We start from the raw sequence: 26335 nt of genomic DNA, 5'->3' as shown, positions 1-26335 counted from the left end.
CCCCGCCCTGCCATCTGGTTGCCATTCTCAATTGATGGGGAGGGGGGCGTATTGTGGAACCTGGCCTTGGGGCGGCAGGTGGAGTAAATCCGACCCTGCATACAGTACCTGTGTGGGAAGCTGAAATACTGACCCGTGTATAGCGGACTTGGGACTTTAGTTAGATTTAATTTAAAGGACTGACCCCCATAGTTCTCCTTAGGGTAACGGGAGGACACAAACTAGCGTCCTCCCGTTACCCTAAGCTCAGTATACCGCCAACTAGAGCTCGCGGTATACTGAGACGCCGGAGCGGATCCCTACATCGAGGTCGAGATCCGCCCAGCTGCGTGAGTGACAGCTGGCTCTGCCTATCTAGAGGCAGAGCCAGCTGTACCCGCCCCCTCCCCCGTCCGTTCCGCCAGTCAGCGCTGGCGGAGCGGGGAGAGGGGAATCCAGCCCCTCCCCCTGTCACGGCAGAGAGCCGTGACAGGATCGAGAGGTGAGCGAACGCGGTATGTGTTCGCTCACCTCCCGATCTACTGAGCCGACCTGTGACAGTCTCATTGTCACAGGTCGGCTAGAACTATGAGGTGAGTGGAAATCACTCATCTCATAGTTCTCCTTTAATTACTTTATTACTTTATTTAAATGAAACCAATTCTTCTTATGAGCTTTGCATTTGTATTTGTAGGCAAATGTATTTATTGATAATATTTAGTGACTGTAGCACTGTCCCATCAAGTGACCAGACAGGCTATGCTGCCAAGAGTGAAACTTATGGACCACTTTAGCAGTTCAAATGAGCAAATCAGGTTCATTTGTGAAGCATACTGGCACTTCTTACCTAAAACACTGGATTGCATTGAACTAGGTTTTGTGAACATTTTAATGTATACAAATCAGTTTGCTCATTTGTGTGCAGCATGCTTATAAAATGACACATAAAGACAAAATGAACCACACCTTCCAGGATAGTGGGATAGGTTGATAGAGATGGTACCTTCATGTCGCTCTTCTTATAGCACTGCTGGAGCAAGTGAACATTCTTAGGCTTCTGGGATTTAGACAGCGCAGGCATACTTCTTTCCTGCCCTGTATAACCTCAGGCACTGCTTGAGTGACCTATTTTCAGGCCTACACACTGTCAGGGAGGACACCAGGGGGCATTTGCCAATACTGGCATACAGAAAGTTGTAATTTGCACAATGATTGTACCAGGCTGCACAGGCACTATAAGGAGGAGGACACTGTACCTGTAGTTACTATTATCTTTTGCTGCTAAATATCTTTGGGCAAAGGCTCAGCTTGACTGCTTGAAGTCCTGCACCAATGTACCTGTTATGGACCAGACCAGTTTTTACATATGGGATTGGCATTAATTGTTTTATTTTTTTATTATTATAAATGTATTTGGCAATAATTGTATCATTACTCATGAAAATAAAATTTTCAGAGGACAAAAAATGCTTTCTTTTGGTAGTATTGTCTTGCAAAATATACTTAATTTTTTATGTATTTCAAAGATGAAAAGACAAAAAGGACTTTTACTGTTTTGACTTGTGTTAGTATTAAACAACTAGAGTAACTGTAGATAAAAAGGGCTCATTTTATTCTCTGATGTGTCTCAGTTATAATAACACACAAATTACATTTCTGGAGTTCAGTCTTGATGAAGAGCCATTATGATGTGGAAAATTGCCTTGCTACTTTTTTTTTAATCTTTTACTGCTGTGTTATAATTATAAAGAAGATTTTTAAAAAACTGATTTGCTGAATCAACAGTGTACAATGTACAAATCACTTTGCTGGAAAAAAAGTAATTAAAGCCGAGATATTGTCTGTGGGCTGGAGGCCACTGCACAAGGTATTTGTTTAAGGTTGGTTTGCACTCCAACTTTCACTGAACTTGTGTCTCACTAACATGATGACATAGTAAAGTAGTGTGTAAGTTCAGCCACACCTTTCTTTTTAAGTTTTAAATAGAGTGGGGGAAAAAGAACCCTAGTGGGGTTTATAATTCTATCCTTGGTACCCTACAGGTTTAGTAAATCAACCCCTTTCTTAGGGGTGGGGAAATTATTTCATTCAGCAGGAAGACTGCACCTGTGATTTGTATGTTTAACTCATTTGTCTGTTCCTATTTTTACAAAATAGTTTTGTTCCTTATAACACTGTTTAGTTGGCTGTTTCAGCTTTGTAGATGTTTTATAATCTCTCAGGTTATAATCATCCTTTTTTAGAACTACCTCCACCCTCCCTGGTTTATCAATTGATTTGATGACCACTTATTTTCTGGTTTCCAAATATTTTCTACCTTTAGAGATACACAACAGATCCCTAGCTTTTTTATATGCATTTATCATCTGCCAATTGTTTAAAGTGATATTAAAGTCAAAAGGTTTTTAAACTATTTCAAATGCTTATTAAATCACTTACAATGGATGCTGCTCCTTGTAGTTTCTTGCAAAATCACCTGGTCCTCATAGTGCTGGCCCTGATTTCCTGTTTTAGGGTGGCTCCTTTCTCTTCCAGGGTCTTATGGAGCCACCCTTGTGTGTGCTATTAAGCTGTGTGTGTCTCCACAAACATACAGGGGGTTATTTGCAAAGCTGCCTAAGGCACCCGAGTGAATAACCCAGCCGAAGTGAAGTGAGCCGAACACTGTTCGGCTATTCACTTCAGTCTTGTACGGATGATTTCAGCCATACATCGGCTAAAATCGGCTGTGCCGAAGTGCAGAAGGAGTTAGACTCAGCCAATCCAACATCTGGATCAGCTGAGCTGAAGCTGCAGCAGCTCCCTCGGTGCCGTTCGACTATTCTCATAGGGGCCGAACGGCAGTGAGTGAATAGCTGAATGTCGCCAAGGTACCGAGCAGAATAGAAAATAAGTGGAAAAAAAAGTTGAAAAATAATTTTAAAAATGTAAACAAATAGGAAAATCAAAAAATAAATAAAAATATTTTAAAGAAAATAATATATATTTTTTAAATGCAGCACGCCAACCTGACCACATGCGACGGACTCCCACCACATAACGAGGCATCTGACAGATGCCGTCAAAAGAAAAATAATTGGGCGGAGACATCAACGTGAGCCCCATCCAACTGTTTCCTATTGGCCGCCACCTGCCAGAGTGACGTCACGACCGGCTCCGCCTAGTTATGGTTTAATGACAGATCAGCGTCCCCAGGTCATTTGGGGACGCTGATCTGTCATTACAACTGGGCGGAGCTAGAGATTACGGCTGGCTCCATCCAGCTGTCATTTGCGTGGAGATCGGTTGGCTTCGACCGACCTTTCTCCATGCTTCGGCTGTCACTTTGGCTCAGTTGAGCCGAAGCATATGCCTTCGGCTTGGCTGCTGTACGGGCTATTGTGAATATTCAACTGCTATTCGACTGAACCGAAGGGCAGAGGTGGCCGAAGAGAGCCGAAGGATCAGCCGAAGCTACGGCTGGATTCTTTGGCTCTTTAGTGAATAACCCCCACAGACACAGCAGGGCAATCCACTCCCCCTCCTACTCCCTGTTCCTCCTTCCTCCCTCTGTCCTTCTCCAAGCTAGTTGATGGAGAGCTGCTGAGTTGAGAAAGCTGGAGTCAGCCCTTAAGAAACATGACAACTGTAAGTGCTTGGGTAAAATTGTAAATAAATACTTTGCTGGGTAAAGTATATTTGTTGGATCTAGATTAATTGCTTGATACTACTTTAAAGACCTCATTGTTTCAATTCAATGTACCTTGTAGGTTAAAAGTAGACATGTTCCTCAAGCCACTTAAAATACAAGCAGTAGAAGTAGTCACATGATTAACTTTAGTGGTAGGACCTCAATTGGCAAGAAGGTATTATTTTGATATGCAATTTCCTCACAAATGTATTCATATCTACATACACATTACATATTTTTAGATTCTGCTTTGCCACAAATTTAAGAGCTAAAACTAAAACCTGTAGCTCATGCATATTTAAAACTGCTAGTCATATTGCTAGTTGGACATGCTTGTGATTATGGAGCTGCTCTAGATTTCAACTAGAGAAACGGCAGCTGGCATCTTCTATAAATATCTAATTCTCTGCTACTCTGCTTCAGTTTTAAAACGTATTTAATTGTCGTCTATATTAATGCCAACCTTTTAGAACTCTTAGATATACAATAGATTTCAGTGCAAACAGTAAATGTTTAGATTTTTCAACACATTGCTTGCATCTTCAGGTCGCAGGGGTCAGGAGTGCGTAACGCACAGATTGCAGGAGACAGGAGTGCGTAATGTACAGAATGCAAGGGGACAGGAAAATGTAATGCATAGATAGAATACAAACGACAGAAGTAAGTTACGCACAAAGTTTCGGAGACAGTAAAAGTAACACACATGGTGCAGTGGGCAGGTGTAAGTAACGCACAGATTTTCAGGGACAGGAGTAAGTAACGCACAGAGTGTCAGGGACAGGAATAATTGATATATAGAGTTCTATTTACAGGAAAAGTAACATATACAGTAGAGTGCTAGGGAAAGGAATAAGTAATGCTCAAAGTGCAGGGAACAGAAAAAGTAACACACAGAGTGCAGAGGATAGGTGTAAATAACAAACAAAATTCCAGGGACAGGAATAAATAACACACAGAGGGGGTATTACTAAGCTGCCAAAGGCAGCCATGTAAATAACGGACCCGAAGTGAAGGGATCCGAACGCCATTCGGCTATTTACTTCAGCCCTGTACAGCTCAAAACAGCTGTACATCGGCTGCCTTCTGCTCCCTTCAGTTCAGCTGAGCCGAAGTAAAGAACACATTCACCTCATCCAATCCAACATCTGGATCCGCTGAGGCGAGCGTTCGGCAGTTCATTCAATGCTGTTTGCCCCTATTCTCATAGTGGCCGAACAGCAGTGAGTGAATAGCCGCGCATTCTGCTCGCTACCTCTTTTAAAAAAAAATTTAAACAGAAAAAAAAAAAAGCCAGCGTGGGGTCCTGCTCCCAAACCATAACAGACCCTTTAGGTCTGGCAGGAATGTTAGAAGGGATCCCCCAGTTAAAAAATTTTTTAAACCATGCGTGAGGTTCCCCCCAAAAGTCATACCAGGTTCTTTATGTGGCCTGGTATGGCGCAGGAAGTGGGGGGCGCTTGCTTGTGTCCTCCTTTCCTGCCCTGCCAGGCCAGTGCCCGGATTAAGTATCTGGTTGTGAATTTTAGGGTGTGGTAAAAGGCCTTGTATGACTTTTGGGGTGAACCCCATACACTTTTTTTTCCTATTTTTAACCAAACCTAAACACATTTTTTTCTTTTTGTGGGCAGAACGGTCTGCTTTTTTCTGTGAAAAACAAAAAAATCCAATTTGCGGACAGAAGAATGCTAAGGTTCTGGAATCCACTTATATAAATCAAAGTTGACAAAAAAATAATTGTTAACCATGACTACATGATGATCACTCCATCCAGGGTCAAACATCAAAAAGGTATGAGTTCTAGCACTTTTGGCTTCCATTGTTTGCCTCTCCATTCATATGGATGAATGGGCCTAATAGAACATTGCACTTAGTCTGCTAAAATTAATCTTTTGCTACTGTTTATATGCATTATGCTGCTGCAGTTACTATCCACCCTTGAGTTTTTGTTATTGTCTTTCTTTCCTCTAAGCTAAGTGCCAATTGCCATGGGATTGCCCTGGGTCCCAATGCCACAACTGCTTGAGGTTTTTTCTTTACGCAGGTGACATATTCTGGTGGCCTGGTATGGCGCAGGAAGTGGGGGGCGCTTGCTTGTCCCCTCCTTTCCTGCCCTGCCAGGCCAGTGCCCATCTGCTAGCCTGTCATACCTGCAGCACAAAGCCATCACCAGCTGTTTAAAATCATGAATTTCCCACTCGTGCACGCACAGGGCGGCGTACATGAGCGGGAGCAAACATTTTAAAAGTTATTATGTTATGACGTTACATTAAGTTATGTATGTTTCCCCAACCACTGCAGCCACTTACTGGCTGCTGTGGCATTATTTACAGTCCCAGCAAAGAGATCAGTTCTCTCCCTTGTTGCAGTTGTCCATCTTTTTTCAGGATGGAGACAGGGAGCTCAGTAACATTACTCTCATTTTCTAAAATATTATTTTCTATAATTAAATAACATTACTCTAATGTTGCTCTTCTGCAGAGTGAAACTGAATCAGAAGTGCGTATTCATGAGCACTTCTGAGTTCAGAGCAGTGCTGGGTGCTGGGGAAGATCGGTAAACATTACTCTAATATTTGCCAATCTCTGGCAGAGTAAAACTGAATTTGAAGTGCTCATTCATGGCTCTGTGTTCTCAGTTTCTTTTTCCACCACAAATGGGAGCAATCAGGGGACTTTTATATCCTTAATGTCTCATTAAAGAGGACCTCTAACAAAGGGTTTTGTCTCCTAGTGAAAGTACTGAAGTAGAAAAAAAAAACACAAACGCCCCTGTGCACATACAATTATTTTGATGTGTTGTGATGCATTACTGCACATGTGTTAAGATTCATTGCGTCCCAGAATCCCATTCTTTTGAATAGACTGCCAACACACCATAACACAGGCCTACAGGGACCATTTACTAACTTTGGAGCATGGGAGCAGTTTTCTGGGCTTCCCGTTTATGTGTCCACTGTAATTGTGTGTCAATCACATAATCGCATTATTGGGGGTCCATCTTACCGGCTCCAGATGTAAATATTGACCTGGGTGCAGCTGGTGCCTACTTGGTCACAGTGATAGGGAGCGCACAATTGAACACACTACTAGCACAAAACACAGACTGTACGCATTTATGTGGTGGCATGGCACAATGCCCACCACCATGCTGCTATATTTATGTGTACAGATAGTGGCAACAGGTTAAAGTGTATGTAAAAGAAAAACATTTATGTCTATACTTACGGTTTTGCATTTCTTTGATTTTCACTTTTATGCAAAAATGCACTATTTAAAATTTACAAATATTTGTTTTTTATTAACATAGATGCAGTTTATCTTTTAGATTTCCTAAGAACTTTGGAAGTTATGTTGTGTGTGTGTGTGCTCGTAATGATTCTAGTGTATTTGAAAATAATGTTACTTTCAAAGCTGTAAGTGAAAAACTGTGAAAAAAAAAGTTGAAAATAGCAAAATTGGTCCAGCCAGCTGAGATGAAAAATGGGAGGCAGCAAAAGGGTTAAAATAGCTTTTAATATACAAATTCACCAATTGAGAATGTGTAAGTAAATGTTTTTGCTGAATGTGTAATGCAGGTACCACGTTATAAATTGGGTGAACATTACAGTAATCACCATTTCCCAATTAAAGGAGAATTATTGGGAGAGTGAAATGAACTCATCCCAATAGTTAAAGCCAACGTGGGACACTACAACTGTCACATGTTGGCTCTATTGATCTAGAACTGAGCGATCACATACCGCTGATCACTCAATTCATGATCTTCCCCCTGCAGAGAGCAGGGATTCCCCCCTCCCATCTCGGGTCCTCCAGAGCTGACTGGTGGGACAGGCAGGGGAGGGGGCGGGCACAGCTCTTCTAGAGAGGCAGAGCCAGCTGTCAATCAGGCAATAGGGTGGGTCCCGACAATATTGTTGGGATCTGTCCCAGTTGCAGTGTGGCTCTGCGCTTTCAGCATATAGCCAGCTGTGCCCGCCCCCTCCACCATCTGTCCCTCCAGTTAACACAGGAGGAACAGAGAAGGGAGGGGGGAATCCCTGCGGGGAGAACATACACTACACATGTGTGCATTTGACATGAGTTCTGAATAAATCCACGATTGATTATCCCTGCGGGGAGCAGCCACTCTCTACAGGGAGAAGATCATAAAGTGAGTGATCAGTGGTATGTGATTTCTCAGTTCTTGATCAATAGAGCAGACGTGTGGCAGTTTCATTGCCGCACTTTGGCTCTAACTATTGGAATGAGTGTATTTCACTCATCCCATAATTCTCCTTTAAACATATACACAGCTATAACAATACTTGCCTTTTCTAAATGACAACAGTAAACATCCAATCATATTTAATATAATTACTTTAGTACATTGGCTATGATTATACATTCAGTTTATGCACAAAAACATACTTAGAAGTGCCTACTTGCTTAAATGCATTTTTAGATTATTCAAATGTTTTGATAATCCAAACATACCTATGAAAAATTAAACTTTAATTTCGTAAAGTGTACGTCTAAGCAAAACTTTTTTTTTAGTGTTTCATAGAGTGGGGAAGGATTAGAACCCCTGATAGGGTTTTACTGCCATGCGGTGAGTGATTTGCACTCTTTCTGTACAAGTGACAATGGTTTCACCAGACATGATCAGAAAGAGTAAATGATTCAAGGCAACACCGACATAAATATAAACAATGTTTAGTAGAGTCGGGGAAGGCTAGAATTTGCCAGCTATTATTGCTGACTGTTTCCATGTTGGAGATTTTTTCCTCTCTATCTGGTGAAGCTGTTGTCAGCAGGGCAGAAAGTGAGGGCAAGTCTCTCTAATGGAGTTTCAGACAGAGGTAAAAAGACAACAGGGGTTTCCTTTCTCTAGTTTTGACTTGACATACACTTTAAGGCTAAACTGAACAAGAAGCAAACGCTTTTGATGGGTTTGCAACATGTATGGGGTATGCTTTGAAATATGACATTGTAGAGTAAATAGTAAAAGCCACAGTTTTGAACTTAATGTGGATGACGATAGATAGAAAACACTGCTTGAGCACATTAGAATAATAATGAGTGCTGCTACTTTATCAAAAAATGTTCTCTTCCACAGACCTCAAAGACCTTATTATAATCTAAGAACTTAGAATAATTGTTATAAACTAATTAAGTTACTTTGTAATAGGCACTGCTATATATATATAGTAGATGCTGGCAGATATTGTATAGATATATATTCTCGTATAATGAACACCATGGTTACAACTAGCTAGTATATAGCTTAAAAAATCTTTTACTGTCTAGTATGTTAGGCAGACAAAATCCATGCCCATATTGAAATAAACATTTTGTATAGTAATAAGCATTTTACCAATGTATTTTTTGTGTGAAATATCAAAATACTACCAAGACATAAAAATTATTCTTACCTGTAAGGGACACCATGAAGCCTTCAAATTCACACAACTCTTTGCCTAGTGTGAAGTACCCAAAGATATTGTTGTGGAAAGAAACACTGCTCCCAAAAATAGTGACAAGTAGATCAGCTACGGCAAGGTTGACCAGTATGTAATTTAGAGGGGACCTCAACTTCTTGTATTTGATTGTTACCACTATAACCATGCCATTAACAAAACAAGCTAAGACCACCACGAAACCCATTAAGACTGCTATAATTGAGTATGTGCTACGAGAGGCAAGGTGAGGCCACTGTGGTCCTTCAAAGGGCCCAGGAATCTTCAGACCTGACATGTATGCTGCCCTCGTTTACTAATTAACTTACTATAACAAGTGGTTTGGAGAATAAAAATAACTGGCCGCATCTAAATGTGAGATTTAGATTTATATAGCCTTGGAGATTTAAAGTTCCAAAGAGGATCTTTTTCTTAAAACATTTTAAGCTTATGATGATGAATCTGTAATCTACTCTCCTTTTCCTTACTTAAATGGAGATCAACTGAGAGAGACACAAGGTAACCTGACTCAAAGACACATAACCTAATTAACAGAGTTAATTATGTGGAAATGTTGTGCTTTTGTTAACAAGATTGGTGCACACAAGAGGATTTGCTGTGTATTAGGTATAGTTCTTTAACGTCTCAATATGTTAGTTAGGAACTTTCCTAGACAGATTTAGGAAACTGTTTTTTTTACCGCAGAAATATATCTAATGGGTATACAACTAGGTTTGGTACTATGCCTTCTACTGTCCTCTGGTCAGCAGTCCATCCCCTGATGGTCACTCTGGTAAACTGGGTGGGTGTGGATTAGGTAGGCTACACCAGGGCTCAAAATTTCAGGCCCTGAGCTACTAGCCAGGCCTTAAGAGTTACTCACCACCAGTTGCCCAACCTAACCCCTTACCCTGCCCCGGCCTTAACTCCGCCAGGTCAGCAGTGTGACGCACAGTAGAGAGGTCAGTAATTTAACGCACAGTAGAGAGGTCAGTAATTTATCAGAAAAGTTTTTATTGGGTTTTCCAACAATACAGAAACTGAAAACATTCAGACATACATTTGCCTGTAGTCGTATCATATACACAATGTGCATTGCTTCCGATACATCTACACAGTGATCGAATATGGCGTGTATACGTCGCCTAGTTAGGCAATGTAGAGGTCAGTAATTTAGCGCACAGTGCAGAGGTCAGTAATTTAGCGCACAGTGCAGAGGTCAGTAATTTAACGCACAGTGCAGAGGTCAGTAATTTAACGCACAGTACAGAGGTCAGTCATTTAACGCACAGTACAGAGGTCAGTCATTTAACGCACAGTACAGAGGTCAGTCATTTAACGCACAGTACAGAGGTCAGTCATTTAACGCAAGGAGGTCAGCAGTGTAAGGCAGAAAGAACAGGACATACAGTGCATATAGCTGACCTGTCCTCTTCCTCTCCTGGTGCTGGTACTGGTGGTGGTACTGGTGCTGGGGGGGGGGGGAGGGGTACAGAGATGTATTCTTCAGGTCCCACGCTGCAAAAATGTCCAGCCAGCCAATAGCAGCTGCAGTCTTCCTCCAGCCTATGGCAGATGAGGTGGGCGGAGGAAGCTGCAGGTGGCCGGAGTGAAGGGAAGACCGATGAACTGATTCTTCTCCTCCTCTCCTGCCGCTGCAGCGGCCAAGCAGAAGAAAAATCAGTGCATCATCTTCACTTCATTCTGGCCACAGAAGACAACTGAAGCGCTCGTTCGCCGCCGCAGAAGCGGTGGTAGTTTCACCCCCGCTGGTCCTGCCGGCGGCTCCCCCTCCCCACATGAATTTCCACTCGCCCTCACGCAATTTCCACTCGCTAATTGCGAGGGGGCGAGTGGAAATTTTGAGCCCTGGGCTACACTATTTACACTCTCTCTCTGTCACCATGAGATGCAGGCTTCATGGTTTCTGAGATTATTATTATATTATACAGTATTTATTGCAGACTTCATTGTTTCTCTGGCACAATAGAAAGAGTCAGGGGAAGTGAACTGTCCATGGCAAGAAGTCCCACTCTGCTGGTAAGGGGGTTCAGTGTTCAGCAGCACAGCCTGGTCCACCTCAGTACCCACTCTATGCCTCTTACTGCTTTTCACACCGCACCACCTCCTGGCTCCTCTGCTCTGAAAACAGCAGCACCTCCTGGCTCCTCTGCTCTGTAAACAGCAGCACCTCCTGGCTCCTGCCTTGTCTTGCCTTTTTTAAATGCAGCGAGTACAAATATTTGAGTTTGTAGTTGTAATCTCCTCCACAGAGGTAGTCAGACCTGTAGAGGAGACTTGGAGCTAATAAGGCTCTACTTTAGGGGACATGGAGCATACAGTATGAGCAATGAGTAATGACAATTTCTCCGGAAGAAATATATAAACACACCAATATTCCAGTTAGAATACACATGCCTCTTGTATTTAGACCGGAGTTGAACTTTAAGGAAATCACAGTAAATGAGAAATAATATTAAAACAACCACAAAGCTAATACCCTTAAATTGACCTTGTTTCTTTTATAGCAAATTTGTTTCCCTGCTTTCACACAAATTGACACTTTGCTTATCTGTTGTACAATATGTTTGCATAGCATATATGTTTGCAAATTCCCTTGCAAAGTGAACAGCCTATTTGCCTTTAGCGAGTCAACCCCATTACCTCTGCTTGGGAGCCACAATCTTGAATGCTGTCGTTCCAAAACAATTGACAGAGAAAGGTTACCTAAATCTTCAATACAACTTTATGTCTAATTTTCATCTATCCTGGTACACAGTCCTACTTAGCTGCAGTAGCCGGCAGTTCTGATAAGATCACAGAAGCATAAAAGGTAATAAGGTCAATTGAAAGGGCAGAAAAGAAGTAGTCTGTCATTCACTTATCTCTCAAAGCTCACTCTTGCCTTGGAAAAAGCAGACCCAGCCTGTCATTTCCTGTTAGTATTATGCACCTTTCAGGCTGGAGGAGATAGGACTAGGCCAAAGAGAGGATTAGTAAGATGTTAGCTAGAGGAGGATCAGAGCTGCTCTAATAATCCAGCCTTCCCTGCTTTTGGAGAAAAAGCTACCTGTTGGAACTGTTCAGAATACGCAACTGGCATCTTTGAAAGTTCTATGTACTTTTCACAGAATTGGTTTTCTTAAAACTAAATAGTTCTCTTTAATTTAGTTTCTGTACATCAGTTAATAGGAATGCACCAAAATTACATTTTTAGACCGAAAACAGAAATTTTGTCAGGCCGAAACAAAAAATTACTTTTTTCCCCCACCTTTTTAAAATGTTTCAAATAATTTTTTTTAAAACTTTACTGTTAGGGGCTTTGGGGAAATATAAGGGGTCTAAACAGCCCCCTGATATTTCTCTTTTAAAATAGAAAAAGAGATTGAGGACACAGATTCTTCAATCTCTTTTTCTACAGCCCCCGTTATAAATGAACAGGAAGCCTCTCTACTGAGTGTTCCTGTCCATTCATAAACTGTGGCGATAGTAACTGTGGTTATAGTAGTTACCATGTCCACAATCATGAATGGACAGGAAGTGATCTAGAGCACTTCCTGTTCATTCATATCTGGGATAGTAACTGTGGTTATAGTAGTTACCATGTCAACAATCATGAATGGATAGGAAGTGATCTAGAGCACTTCCTGTTCATTCATACCTGGGGACATAGTAAACATATTATGTCCTCAGTTATTTACAAACACTCAGTCCTGATTGCTGAGTGCTTGTAGCCCGCTCTCCATCCTGACTCACCTGTCGCAGGAGGCCAAGTGGAGAAGTACGGGAGGACAGCCTTCTCCTCCTCGCACTGCCCTGCTTGACATCCTGAGAGCTGTCTCCTCCCCACACCGCCCCGATCAGCCTCCTGAAAGCTTCTCTCCTCCGCGCTGGGCGCCGGCAGCTGGATCCTCTGTGTCCCCTCGGATCCCCAGTGCCTCTGGTGACACAGGTGGTTGAGAGCAGTGCGGACCTGAGTCGACACAGACTGGCTTCCAGCGGGGAGGAGAGAAGCTGGGGATGCACTGCATTTTTGGCCGTTATGGTACTATGGGCATTTGCTCATAGTACCATCTTCTGCCGAAATATTTTGGTGTCCCAAATTTCGGTACATCTGAATTAGTTAAAGTAGACTTCTGGTGTTCCAGGAAAAGCTACAAGCAAATCCCACTAGTAGATTGTAACAGAGAATCAGTTTTGTAACTGGCAGGGAAGTATCTAGAAACCACAGGACCCCTTAGCAAAATCTCTTGGGGGCCCCTTCTCCAAACAGAAAAAAGAGCCATTGAATAACACATTACTATAGTCATGTGGCACAGGTCCTGAGCTACAACATATATTATTTTTAACCAGAAAAAAATGTTTTTTAATAACCATATAATAAAAGAAATGCACAAAAAGTTGTGTGCATTAACATTGCACCGCATTAAGACAGCTCATTAATGTTAAGCCGTCAACATAATGCTACGCAGTCAAGAAAGGACATGACCCTTTTTTTAAAAACACGTTGTGTATTTTCTTACTACTGTATTAATGCACTGGTTTTTTTTTGGTTTGTGCCAATAGTGGATCAAAATAGACATGCTTGTAAAGTGTTTTTCTTACATCTGAACTTTTGTGTTTTGTCTGTAGATCTACTTTAAATGCCTTGAGATTTTTATATTGCAGTTTCAGTATACAATTGTTTTAAAATGCAATGTTTATTAATATAAATGTTGAAATAAACAGTACTGTTAACAAGTTAGCTTAAGTTGTTATATTTATTTTTCTCATGTTTATAAATATTTTAACAAAGCAGACAAAAAAATACACATTTAGGGTTAATAATACTGAAATACAAAAGTCTGTAGGATGCAGGTTTGACATAGGTCTGCAGCCTTCACATTGTAGCAAAACATTAGTATCAAACATTTAACAAGTCATTGCATAACAACAACACTCTGCATGCAGTGTTACTGTATGTACATGTAAGATAAAAAAGGCTTCGGTAGAAAGTGGACAACACTCCTAAAACAGCCATCCCCTTGTCTAAATATATGTATTGTTTCCTTTTGAACTGAATAGGTAAACATGTTCAGTGACAACTATGCATCAGTGCTCAAGTAGTACTGGCTCTTGCAATCATATAAGGACATACCACTGCCACAGCAGTCCACATGCCTGTATATGGGCCTACCCCATAATTGTAGAACCCCCCTTTCCATGTGCAGCAGCACCTGCAGGACTCAGTTCGCTGGTAACACTGACTGCTATTGAGCTATTCATAAACTAAAGTCAATGAGAAGATCAGAGGCAGGCAGCACCATCAGAACATTCAGTGCTCCAGGTGCAGCCGGTATGTGCTATATAGGCCTATGGAGGTTTCTGGTGTTTGGGTGCTCTACACCATCCCAGGTCTGGATACTGCAGTATGTCTTCTATCAATCTTCAGGTAGGGACATGACTGTAATATATCTGTTGTAGATAAGAAACTGAATGACTGACAACCACCGACAATCACCACTGTGCACATACATTAGTGACAAGAAGTGATGCAGAGAGCTCATGCCCTTCTGTAATTAAGATATAACTGCTATAAATGGAGACAGACTGAGAGTGGCATCTGAGATAAGGGTTTTCAGTTTACCAGGAACCCACATACTGGTAGCTATTTCTTTACTGTTCAGAATGATGCATTGTTGGAAGGTTCCATTCTTAAACGGAATGAATAGTGTTTTCATGGATATGTTACTTGTTTATGCATTATGTAAGATAAATGTTTTCTTTATTTTCTTTTTCGTCAGATAAATCTAAATGATTGCATATTACTTTTTATATTCACCCCTTTGCAGCCAGCCGTTGGCAAGTGCGAGTCTGGTATTCCAGAGTTTTTAGATAGCTGACTTACTGCTGAGCTGTAACTACAGGCCTTAAAAGCAGGATCTCCGTTTACTGAATAAGTCAGCGGAATGATTTAGAGGAGGTACACACTTTTATATTCCTGTCCTGTAAAGACAGTGCAGTCTAGGTCTGATTAAACAGCCCAGTATGTATGCACTGTACACACTGAAACATGAAAACACCTGATATTAAATGATCAGTTGCAAATTAAGCTTGTTCTTTTTTTTCTTTTTTTTTTACAAATAATAAAAATAATGATATAAAATATCAGTTTATAAACTTTGAAACGTTAAAAAAGTGAAAAACAAAACTGACCAAAAAACACAATAGTTTTCTTCTGATTTGTGAAACACAATGGTTATACCCCATCATTTTCTATAATGTTAACAAAGGGGATGCTGCTTTAGAATTTTGTATTTATCACAGAAGCTGCAAATGCTTAGCAGAGAATTACAAATGGCAGCCAGGGCTCTGTGAGTCTCCTGCACACATTTCCGTGCAGCAAAGTGATTTTGTTTGAAAAGAGAATTTTCACAAAGCGTCAACATTTTTTTTTTTTTTTACAAAAGCATTTGTAGTTCCATCAAGGTAATCCTAAATGTCTGCCTTCATTTCAAGGTGTACACCGTAAATCCGATACAGGAGACAGATAGGCAACATAGGAAATCTTTTAAATTTATTAAGCATACCAGCTTTGCATTCAAATAAGAGTCATGCATATTCTCAGCACGTACCACAAATTGTACAAATTATTCAGGACTCGACAAAATATTTTTTTTTTATTTTTTAAATCCACGCAATACAAGATATTTTCACCATTTTCAAAAAATAAATAATTCAGACCATATGTCTAAAAAATAAAGACATTTGTGCGCTCCCATTGTTGAGTCAAAACCTTTTAGAATGTTGAAAAGTCTTTGCACCAAAAAGGAATCGGACACAAAATTATCACATTATGCTCAGGCAGCGCGCTGTCAAAAAATATACAAACTTCAGACAGGATGTGAAATTGTACTAGAGATTAAAGGCTTCTGGAAATATGACACTACTGTGCCAATAGCAGAAAACATGCAGCATTTTTCCAGTACGCATTTCAGAACTATCTTATTCACGCATTGTTTCAACAACCTGTGAATTTTTTCTGGATTTACACAAGTTACAAATTAATATTTATAGGAACACGTTTTATATTTTATGGAACAGATATTTTTATGGAGTCTGTATAGTAGAAATAGACACACTATAGCAAATGAATGTGCATATTAAAGCTTTTGATGTAAATACACAATAATATGCAAAAAATGCTCTCTAGATTATCTAAACTAGTAAACGTGTTTACATGATGTTCTTCTTAATCCATAGCTACCGCTGTATACATGTGCATGGGTATTCATTTACATAATGTGCATGTGTTTGTGCATTTATTTATATATCTGAAATAGCTTTAGCTTAGCTACAGTTATTTCATGACGTATATACATTCAACATTCATATGATAATTTCTACCAATGTAATGCATACAAATTGGATTACAGGAAAAGTTGAGCAGCTATTCATAGCAACCACTCATATTACAGCTGTCATTTTTGAAGTGTGAAATTAAAGTCATGTAATCAACTGGATGCCACTAGCAACATCTCCACTTTTCCTCGTTGTCCAGTGATTCACAGCACTACCATTAATGCAGAAAGATCAGACCTAATTAAATCAAACTGATTTTGCTGTTTTGATAATTCAGATCCCTGAACAACAACTCTGTAATTTTAGCCCTTAGCTTCAAAATTAGTTACACATGGGAATTTAGACTAGTTGGGATGTTGTTGGACTAGTAGTTGGTATCACATAAACATAAAGGTCCATAAAATACTAAATACATGATGCATTGATGTGCTTTGATTTTCAGGGGTATACAATGTCATATTTACACAGCTTTCTAGAAAACAAATAGTTTTATATGTCTTTTTAGAGTACATTTTGAGTTTTCCTGAATCTTTCAAGTCAGGACAGATCCCAGTGTTGTACAGCAGACATACAGACTTTTGTACAGACTGGGAGCTTGGTAGAATGAATGCTGCTGAAGCAGAATGATGAGCAGTAGAAATCCTTTTATTTAGCTATCTCACATCTTTGCAGACAGCAGTATAGATCTTTCAACACAGTTTCCTGCCTGGACATTAGGGTATTTGTTCTCAGACAACATGTTGTTTTATACTTTAACATGAATAAGGACACTGGCAGATCTGGGACAACCATCAGGGCTATTCACAAAAGAGTGAAGGGTTTGGAGAAGGCAGGAGAAGTGAACAATTTGAGCTAAAATAGCTGATTTGGAAAAATTATCCAATTCAGTTGGCTTAACAGTTCCTCTGTGTTGTCCTAGATTGTTCACTTATCCTGCCTTCTCCAAACTCTTCACCCTTTAGTTAATTGCCTTACATGTTACCTTCTTTATCACATGAGTGAACTGCTCTCGAGCACCATTTATTTGATTGTTGGCCGGGACTGCTGAAAGGTGTGCGGAGGGCACCTCCATCAATTGCATCTGCTCTGTTCACTAACTTTAATTCAAGATTAATGTGGACAAATTATGTTGCGCTTGTTTGTGAATACTACACCTCTAATTAGTGTCCTCCTATGTGACTTGAAATTTAATTATTTGGTGGAAACGGTAATTTTGAATCCCGTGTTGTAAGTGAAAAATTATTTTCTACTGATTTTTTGTTATATAATAAAATAAACTAACAAAAATTATTAAATAAATGAACTTAACCTGTGTTTTATTTAGTCTTTTGTTCTATCAATGTTCAATATTTACATTTGGGATGTGCAACAAAACCTTAAAACCGTGTGGTGAGATCTCATGTGCCTCACTTTTCACTTTTCAGAATACCCTTTTGAAAAAGTCTACAAACGACGAAACGCGCTAAGGGCATCCGCTGCTTCCTTGCTGACATACTGGAAAATAGCTTCAAGGCTGGGTGTCCTTCACATCCATATGCGTGTTTTACACAACTAATCTTGTAAGTGCGATCACTTTTTTACTTGGAATAAAGAACTTTTCGGTTGCACTTAGATCTATTTTCTCTCTTGCGGTTCTCCCTTTCCTCCCTTGGTTGGACAGCTCGTCGCTGCCCCTGGTTGCCCCGTCAATGAGATCGAGTATCGGCCAACCGAAAGAGAGTGGAGAGAGATGACAATAGTTGTTCCGGAGACTGACTGACGGAACACAAGTAATAGACATCTGATTTTTTGACAACTTTTTACAGTTTTGTGATTGAAAAAACTCTGTTTAGCCTCAATCCTCGCCCTATACAAAGACATTGCAAACCGTTGACTGAGGCCGGTATATAGTGGTGTCACTAGAACTACTGCATATGTTCTAATATTGTTATATTTGTTTTGAATTCATAGTAGGTGCTTTATCCATCTAGGCTACTACTACTCCCAGAACTCTGAGTTAGACAGCTGTCTAATCAGAGATACTTTGATCGGTTGATGCAATTCATGTAATTAATCGTCATAAAGTTTCTTACCTAACCTATATAGGCATTGATCCCACGAGCACAATCACGTTGCATAGTTTATTATTATACAACCACAATATAGGTGAAAAGTGAGGCACATGAGATCTCACCACATGGTTTTAAGGTTTTTTTTGCACATCCCAAACGTAAATATTGAACATTGATAGAACAAAATACTAAATAAAACACAGGTTAAGTTCATTTATTTAATAATTTTTGTTTATTTTATTTTATTATATAACAAAAAATCAGTAGAAAATAATTTTTCACTTACAACACGGGATTAAAAATTACCGTTTCCACCAAATAATAAAATTTCACGTCACATAGGAGGACACTAATTAGAGGTGTAGTATTCACAACCAAGCGCAACATAATTTGTCCACATTAACTAAGTCTGTATACATTGTTACAGCTGGTGATTCAACACTTATCTAGCGCAACTAAATTGATTACACTTTCATTCAAGATTCACACATTTTTCCAGTGAAGTCTAGTTATAAAAATGTGTGAATCTTTGGTGAAAGTTATGTGGATCTTGTGGAAAAACATTTATTTGGAGACCCATTTTAAATCATATTTATTTAATATTCTTGACTCTATCTTTTTCTTTCCCACACATATATGACTGAATTTAGCTGAAAAAGAACAAATTAGGTTAAAGCACATACAGTACCAACCACGATGCAGGTGGTATTTTGGTAGTGCAGGGTAAAATAGGCATGCTTCTGATTGTTTGAAATGGGCAACACTTCTACTTTTCCTTTATTTAATCTTATTTACATACTGTAATCTCCTAACTCTATCCCTGCCATATACTTGGTCGATATACTCTGAGGAGTGAGCTGTGCCAAGACTACTTAGGAAGAATGTGTGGTAGCTATACTGAACAATATAATCCACAATAAAATTAGTATATGTGGTAGCTATGTTTTATTTGTTAGCTAAAATCTGATGTTCTAGTACAATATGCATGTCCAGGGGAGACCATGATACCACAGAATCAAAGTATAGGAACAGAAAGAGTCACATGTAGACACCTGATCAACTACAATCCTTAAAAGCAACCTTATGAAAATCATGTCAACTTTTAAGGAGTTATTTCATAATTGCATAGGAAGACAGGAGGTATACAGATGAAGCAAAAGGTACTGTGGTTGGATTCTTTTATATTTCAGCACCAACCACAGCACAATTATAATGAATGAGTGAGTTCTAAAATTCAGAACTAATGAAAAATGGGGATATCAATACCATCTGGGATATTGTTTGCTTTACCCAGTAAAAGACCTACATTATAAAGGAAAACACCTTTGTGATTGGGCTCCTATGTAAGGCTCTGGCTTAAGTGCTTCATACATTTGTTCAGGGCATAGATGCAGTGAATGGCTGTTTCAATCAGAGCCTACTCTCACACGTGTTTTTCTTCCTCACAGATTCCCTTTTCCAGAAACTAGCTACATAGCCGGTCACTCACTCTTGGTTGTATCATACATGTCATGTGTGGTTCGGGAGTCATCCATAAAACAATCTTTATGTGCCCTAAAGTGGTTCCATCCAGTTTCCAGAAATATCCTTTGCTAAAATCAGAAGAAAGTTACAGGAATAATATAACGTCAACACACGAATGGGATCACCAGGGAGCTCTCTGCTGAGCAGGACAACTGTTGACAGGTTTTGAAAGGCACTAGAGATACGAGTCAATTAGTGGAATCTCCTGTGGATATGTGACTGCTCACAAATGAAAATCAAAAACAATGCAGTCTGTTTAATATACAGGCTTAGGAGTTGTCATGTCAACCTGTTGTCTCTGCTTCGTAGTGACTTGCCATGAAGTTCTAAAATGTTTCCATTAAAGGTGCTGAAGGGAATCAAAATTTATTGACAAGCCAGTGTAGTTTTGCAGGCAAACCTTCCTGCTAAAATCATAAGCAAAAACAACCTGATTCTATTTGCTCTCCACTGTTAACTGTTTCAAACCTCTTTCTACCAAAAGCCTCATACACATGAGCATCGGGTGTACAGTGCACTTAGCAGTCATCACCACTGTCCTGAGTTTGGGTGCTTATACAGAAGGGGCATTAGGTAGAACAATGGCTGCAGTATCAACACGGACAGCTGCTACAGCTTGCATTAAGTATAGCTTTGCAGAATCTTTGTTGATTAACCCCTTCATGACTGAGGCCCTTTTTTCAATTTTTGCACCCATGTTATATTCCACATTTTAGGCCTGAAAATGACGTAAAACCCCCCAACATTATATATTTTCTGAATGCCAAGACCCTATAGAATAAAATGGTGTGGGGGGGCGGCCCCTTCTTCGGGACGCAGAAGCGATCTGGCGACAGGTAAGTCGCCAGGATCGCTTCTGTTGTAAAGCCGACAGTCGGCTCTACAAGTTTAAACAGACTCCCGGCGGCAAAAGTCGCCGGGAGTCTGTTTAAACAGCCCCGATGCTGGCGACGTACACTGTACGTCGTCAGTCACGAAGGGGTTAAAGGACTTTTCCCCATAGTTCTCCTAAGGATAACGGGAGGACACAAACTAGTGTCCTCCCGTCTCCCTAAGCTCAGTATACAGCTTGCGGTATACTGAGACGGATCCTGACAATTATGTCTGGATCCGACCAGCTGCGTGAGTGACAGCTGGCTCTGCCTATCTAGAGGCAGAGCCAGCTGTACCCGCCCCCTCCCCCATCCATTCAACCAGTCAGCGCTGGAGGATCGGAGCGGGGAGGGGGGAATGCAGCCCCTCCCCTGTCACGGCTCTCTGCCGTGACAGGATCGAGAAGTGAGCGAACGCCGGTATGTGTTCGCTTACTTCCCGATCTACTGTGCCGACCTGAAAAGCACTCACCTCATAGTTCTCCTTTAAGCCATACTGCTTAATACATTCAACTTAGCCCAGGAGTCAAGAATGATACCCATGCAAAGGGGCTTAAGTCTTGACCATCAGCAAGGTGTCTTGTTAAGCCACACATTTTGCTATGGAAAATAAATGCCATTATAAAGTTTAACTTATTTTTCTGATGCTGTTAAAAAAACAATCACATGTATAGCTGGTATCCCATAATGGTCTATACACAGGGGCTGATTTATAATATGTTTGCACAGTGTATGGCTGCGCGAATGATGTTTGCACATCGTTGTTTGCTGCCTGTGTCTTGTTGGGGATATTTCCCTGCATTTCCTGTCCCAGAGACACAGCAGGATATAAGAGGCAATTTCTCCAAACAAGGTAAAGACTTGTTTACAACAAAATACACTACATTTATACACAACTGTGCAGCCAATTGCACTACTCAGAAATTCCTGCTCATTTCCCCTTCTTTAAGCGTTCACCCAATCTGCAAATTCTAACTTTCTGAAAGTGGGTATTTGCTAAGCGTAGGCATGCTCCAAATTTGACAGTGCCTGTGCCTGCCAAGAGGTTGATTGGCCACTAAGAGTTGTCAAATGATGAAGCATTTCTCCTCTCCCCTGCACAAACGTTTGGGTATCTCTGCAGGCTCTGAAAGCACTGTGAAGATAGTCACGTTAAAGAAAAAAATAACGTCTGACATCTTATTGTGCCTACTATCAGGAAGGTAGGTTCTTTTTAAAAAGCTTTGCTTTAAAGCGGAAGTTCACCCTGGAATGTTCACATCATGAGATGCATGGTGTCACTGGTAATAGCCTGCATTTTTCCAATGCTGATTGGTGGACGACCAGAGTGTGGACAGAGGTCAAATACGGTGCTATGCATTTATCAAGGTATACGTGTTATATGGATGTATAATGTTCACCGATGAACTAATGTTCCTCTATTAGGAAAATATCTCTCCTGTTTCTGTACCCTTTATGACAGGGAAGATCTCCCTCCTATAGTACCCTTGTAAACTGTAATCTCAATCCCACTGCTCTTTATATTACCGATATGATTAAAGCAAATTGGTATCTGAAGTAATTAATTCATGAAACCTCATCATATCTAGATGAGGGAGCAATGATACCAGATTTCACCATTAGGTGCCATTGAAAGACCTGTATTGTTAGTTTATATAATCCTAGACATTGTAATTTGAAGGATCTGTCCACCAAAAACTGATATTTTTTGCCCATCCCTGTACTAAGAGGGTTATTCACTATTAAGCCAAAGGGTCCAGCCATAGCTTCGGCTGATCCTTTGGCTGCCTGAGCCCTTAGCCCTATTCACAATAGCCCTTATAGCAGCTGAAGGCAGCCGAGCGGTTCAGCCCAGCCCTCATTCGAGCCGAAGTGACAGCCGAAGCGTGGAGAAAGGTCGGCCAAAGGGCCGTCCTTTCTCCACGCATATGACAGCTGGGCCGAGCCAGCTGTGATCTCATAGCTCGCTCCACCTCGTGGTATTGACAAATCAGCCTCCTCAAATGACCTGCAGACGCTGATCTGTCATTAAACAATAACAACTGGGCGGAGCCAGCCGTGACATCCTAGCTGGCTCTCCCCAGTTGTTATTTATTGCCCGGGACCTGCTAGAAGACTCTGGCAGGTGCCGGCCAATAGTAAACAGTGATGTCACCGCTAGCTCCGCCCAATTGTTTTTATTTTGCCGGCATCTGTCAGATGCTTTGGTATGCGGGAGTTTGTCGCGTGGGGTTGGGTCGGCGTGCGCTCAATTTTCCTATTTTTTTACATTTGTTAATATAATTTTTCAAATTTTTTTTCATTTAACTTTTTTTCGATTCTACTCGCTACCTCAAAGGTACCGAGCAGAGTACCTGAGCCGAATGCAGCTCAGAGACATTCAGCTATTCACTTACTGCCGTTCGGCCCCTATGAGAATAGGGGCGAACGGTAGCGAGTGAGCTGCTGGAGCTTCGCCTCAGCTGATCCAAATGTTGGATCGGCTGAGTCGAAATCCTTCTGCACTTCGGCTCAGCCGAACATGCAGAGCATGTTCGGCTGACCGAAGGCAGCCGATGTAGGCTGATTTTAGCGATGTATGGCTGATTTTAGCCGATGTACGGCTGAAGTGAATAGCCGAACAGCGTTCGGCTCACTTCACTTCGGCTCGGTAATTCACTCAGCTGCCTACGGCAGCTAAGTGAATAACCCCCTAAATGTTTTCAGGCAAAGTATATTTTTATGTAAAACAGCATGCTTCAGATCATGTCACAGCTTCTTAATTGGATTGAGTGTAGTGTTCTGGCTTGGTCATTATAAAAAAAGAGAATTTCTTGTGTTTGAGCAATTCTGTTGTTGGTTAACTCCTGTGTTATAGATTATCTTCATTATCATGTTGCAGGACGCAACTTCTTTTTTTTATTTTTGATCACAGACATCCTGCTGTAAAATGTCTTATCATACCATGAAATTCTTTACAGCTTTACACCACCCTCCATCATGCTTTACAGTTGGGATGAGCTTTTGGGGATAATATACATAGTTTTGAGTTCTCCAAGCATAATGCTGTATACAATTACTAGAAAGCTCGAATTTTGCTTTATCTGAGCATTACTCCAGGTAGTCTTTAGCAAAGGTAAACGAGTATGCAATTTTTTTTTAGCAGCGTAAACATCTTTGTGTGCTTGCTAAAAAACACATATATTTTGACTTAGATAAGGATTATCTGCAGAGCACAATTCTATCCAGCTTATTATATGCAGCGTATTAGAATTTATTTTAGTGTGTGCACATTTCCTTTATACCTATGTAGGATATACAGTATATATCCTGTATGTGCGATCAAGGATGTGCAGCCCTATATTTCATGTAATGGAAGACAAAGTAGGAACTGTAAGTGTATGTGTATATATATATATATATATATATAGTAACAAGGACACTCCACTGTAGACCTATAATATGGCCACTCAGTGTATATATATATATATATATATATATATATTCACAGAGTATTCTGTATATGCTATGTATATCTATGTAGAGATTGCATAAACGACACAGCATCTCGGCATTGTTAAAGGTAGTGCCAGCCTGTCAGCGTGCACTTCATTTAGTAGCATAGGATAGGAAAGAAATTGGCAGAAAGGTGATAGGAAGCAGGAAACATGCTCACCTGTCTTATCATGCTCTGAGAAGATGCAATGGACAAAGCTAATCATAAGATTAGAGAGCATAACTTCAGTTCGATGTTTGAAGCTAAGAATAGCAAAAAGCTGCCCTTTACTGAGTTCTGGCACAAGCAGCACTATGGCTAATGAGAAATCAAGCTTATTGAGGTGCTGTGTAATGCTGCAAAAGTTTTGATGAAAAAAAAATTTGTTCTCTTGTATGTATGCTAAATGCCCAATGGCAAACAATAGACTACAGGAATATATACCATATCCCTGAGAATAGGCTTGAGTTTTCTTCATAGTTAATGTGAGCAGATGATAGTATCTTTAAGGAAAAGTTACTTGTTTGGTGTTTGGGGGCATTTAGTTTTTAAACAGTTAGTCTTAAATAAAGTATTCACCATGACTATGAGGGCTGGTGTAGCTTCTGCTAACATTGATTTCTTGATTCCCACCAATACTTAAAAAAAACAAAATGTGGACATTTTAAGTTTGACCCCCAAATCTTAATGTTATTTTACCAAAAGTATGAAAAAGTCCTTTTGCCTTTCTGTATGTATGCAAGTATGTAGGGGAGTGTTCTTTTTTTAAAGTGACGCTAAACTCAGGAGTTAAATCTAAAAAATACATTCACGTACCTTTATTAAAAAAAATGTATCTTATGTGTGCATCACTCAGCTGTAGATCCGCAAATCATCTCTGAATTTGTGCTGACACTGTCCTTCCTTCTGGAGGGTGGCTACTTTTGTTCATCATGGTCCCTCTTTTGTTTTCCATGGTCCCTGTGTGTGTTGTAAAGTAGCCACCACTCCAAGCTCATTCCCGTGATGTACTACAATCTCACGTTTAGTTTACTCCTTTGTATTGAGATTGTAGTCTACTATGGGAGCAATCTTGGAGCGGTGGCTACTTTACAACACACACAGGAATCATGGGGAACAAAAGGATCCACCCTCCAGAAGGAGGGACAGTGTCAGCATTCAGAGATGATTTGAGGATCTACAGCTGAGTGCTACGCAAATAAGATACATTTTTGTTAATAGTTGAGGAACAATTTGTAAGATTTAACTCCTGAGTTTAGTGTCACTTTAAAGTGTTCTTCATGAACTTTGTCATATATGTAACTGTACTGTCTCTCCCATTTTGTAAACGCTGCGCAAACTGTTGGCACTGTATAAATCCTGTATAGTAATAATATAGGTAGCAGATTTCTTTTGGGCATCACAACCGAACAAAAAGTCTGTAATCTCCAATGGAAATTTTTCTCTCATAGATTATTGATCTCCCTATATATTGTAAGTATTTCATAATGAAGCAAGTGATAGCACACCTAAACAGGATGCAAAAAAAAGTGGAAAATGTGTTTATTAGATGGGCAAATCATTTACTCTTTTTTGCCATTTGAATATAGATAGATTGCTGCAAGTTAATAAATGACAGCTCTATTAATTAATTACAACAACAGCTGTGTATATAACTAAAAGTGACTAAGTAATTACACTAGCTTTTCAAGGCTTTTACTTGTATATTCCTAAAGGTCTATACTAAACACAATTTCCTCTGCAAGAGAAAAAGTACTGTATGATCGCCGTTTTTCTGGTACTATGAGACAGGCAATTAATAGCTGTCAGCGACAGTTCCAATGAGGCTGTATTATCAAGCCAGCTAATTAGTCTCTGTAGGCTTTGTCCTCTAAGAAATGTGATTTGGAATTATATTTTACTAAATGCTTAATATCCATTGCACTGAGGCATTGGAACTTAAAAGGGTACTTCATTTTTAAGAAATAATTAGAAATTGCATAATGGATA

The 26335-nt window shown here is 40.2% G+C and overlaps 1 protein-coding gene across 1 annotated transcript in view; it reads right to left on the bottom strand.

The window, feature by feature from the left end:
• Window positions 1–12910, bottom strand: part of LOC108790594 (pinopsin-like) — a 26276-nt gene extending 13366 nt beyond the window's left edge. Inside the window, 4 exon segments of the mRNA XM_018560899.1 lie at window positions 9060–9386; window positions 9572–9627; window positions 11189–11368; window positions 12840–12910. Coding sequence (XP_018416401.1) covers window positions 9060–9386; window positions 9572–9627; window positions 11189–11368; window positions 12840–12910 — 634 coding nt within the window.
• Window positions 12911–26335: the final 13425 nt, after the last annotated feature.

Source organism: Nanorana parkeri, unplaced genomic scaffold (genome assembly GCF_000935625.1).
Source record: "Nanorana parkeri isolate BGI_ZX_2015 unplaced genomic scaffold, ASM93562v1 scaffold486, whole genome shotgun sequence".
Classification (NCBI taxonomy): Eukaryota; Metazoa; Chordata; class Amphibia; order Anura; family Dicroglossidae; genus Nanorana; species Nanorana parkeri.
The sequence above is the reverse complement of the archived record's forward strand: the minus strand, read 5'-3'. Positions and strand labels throughout refer to the sequence as shown.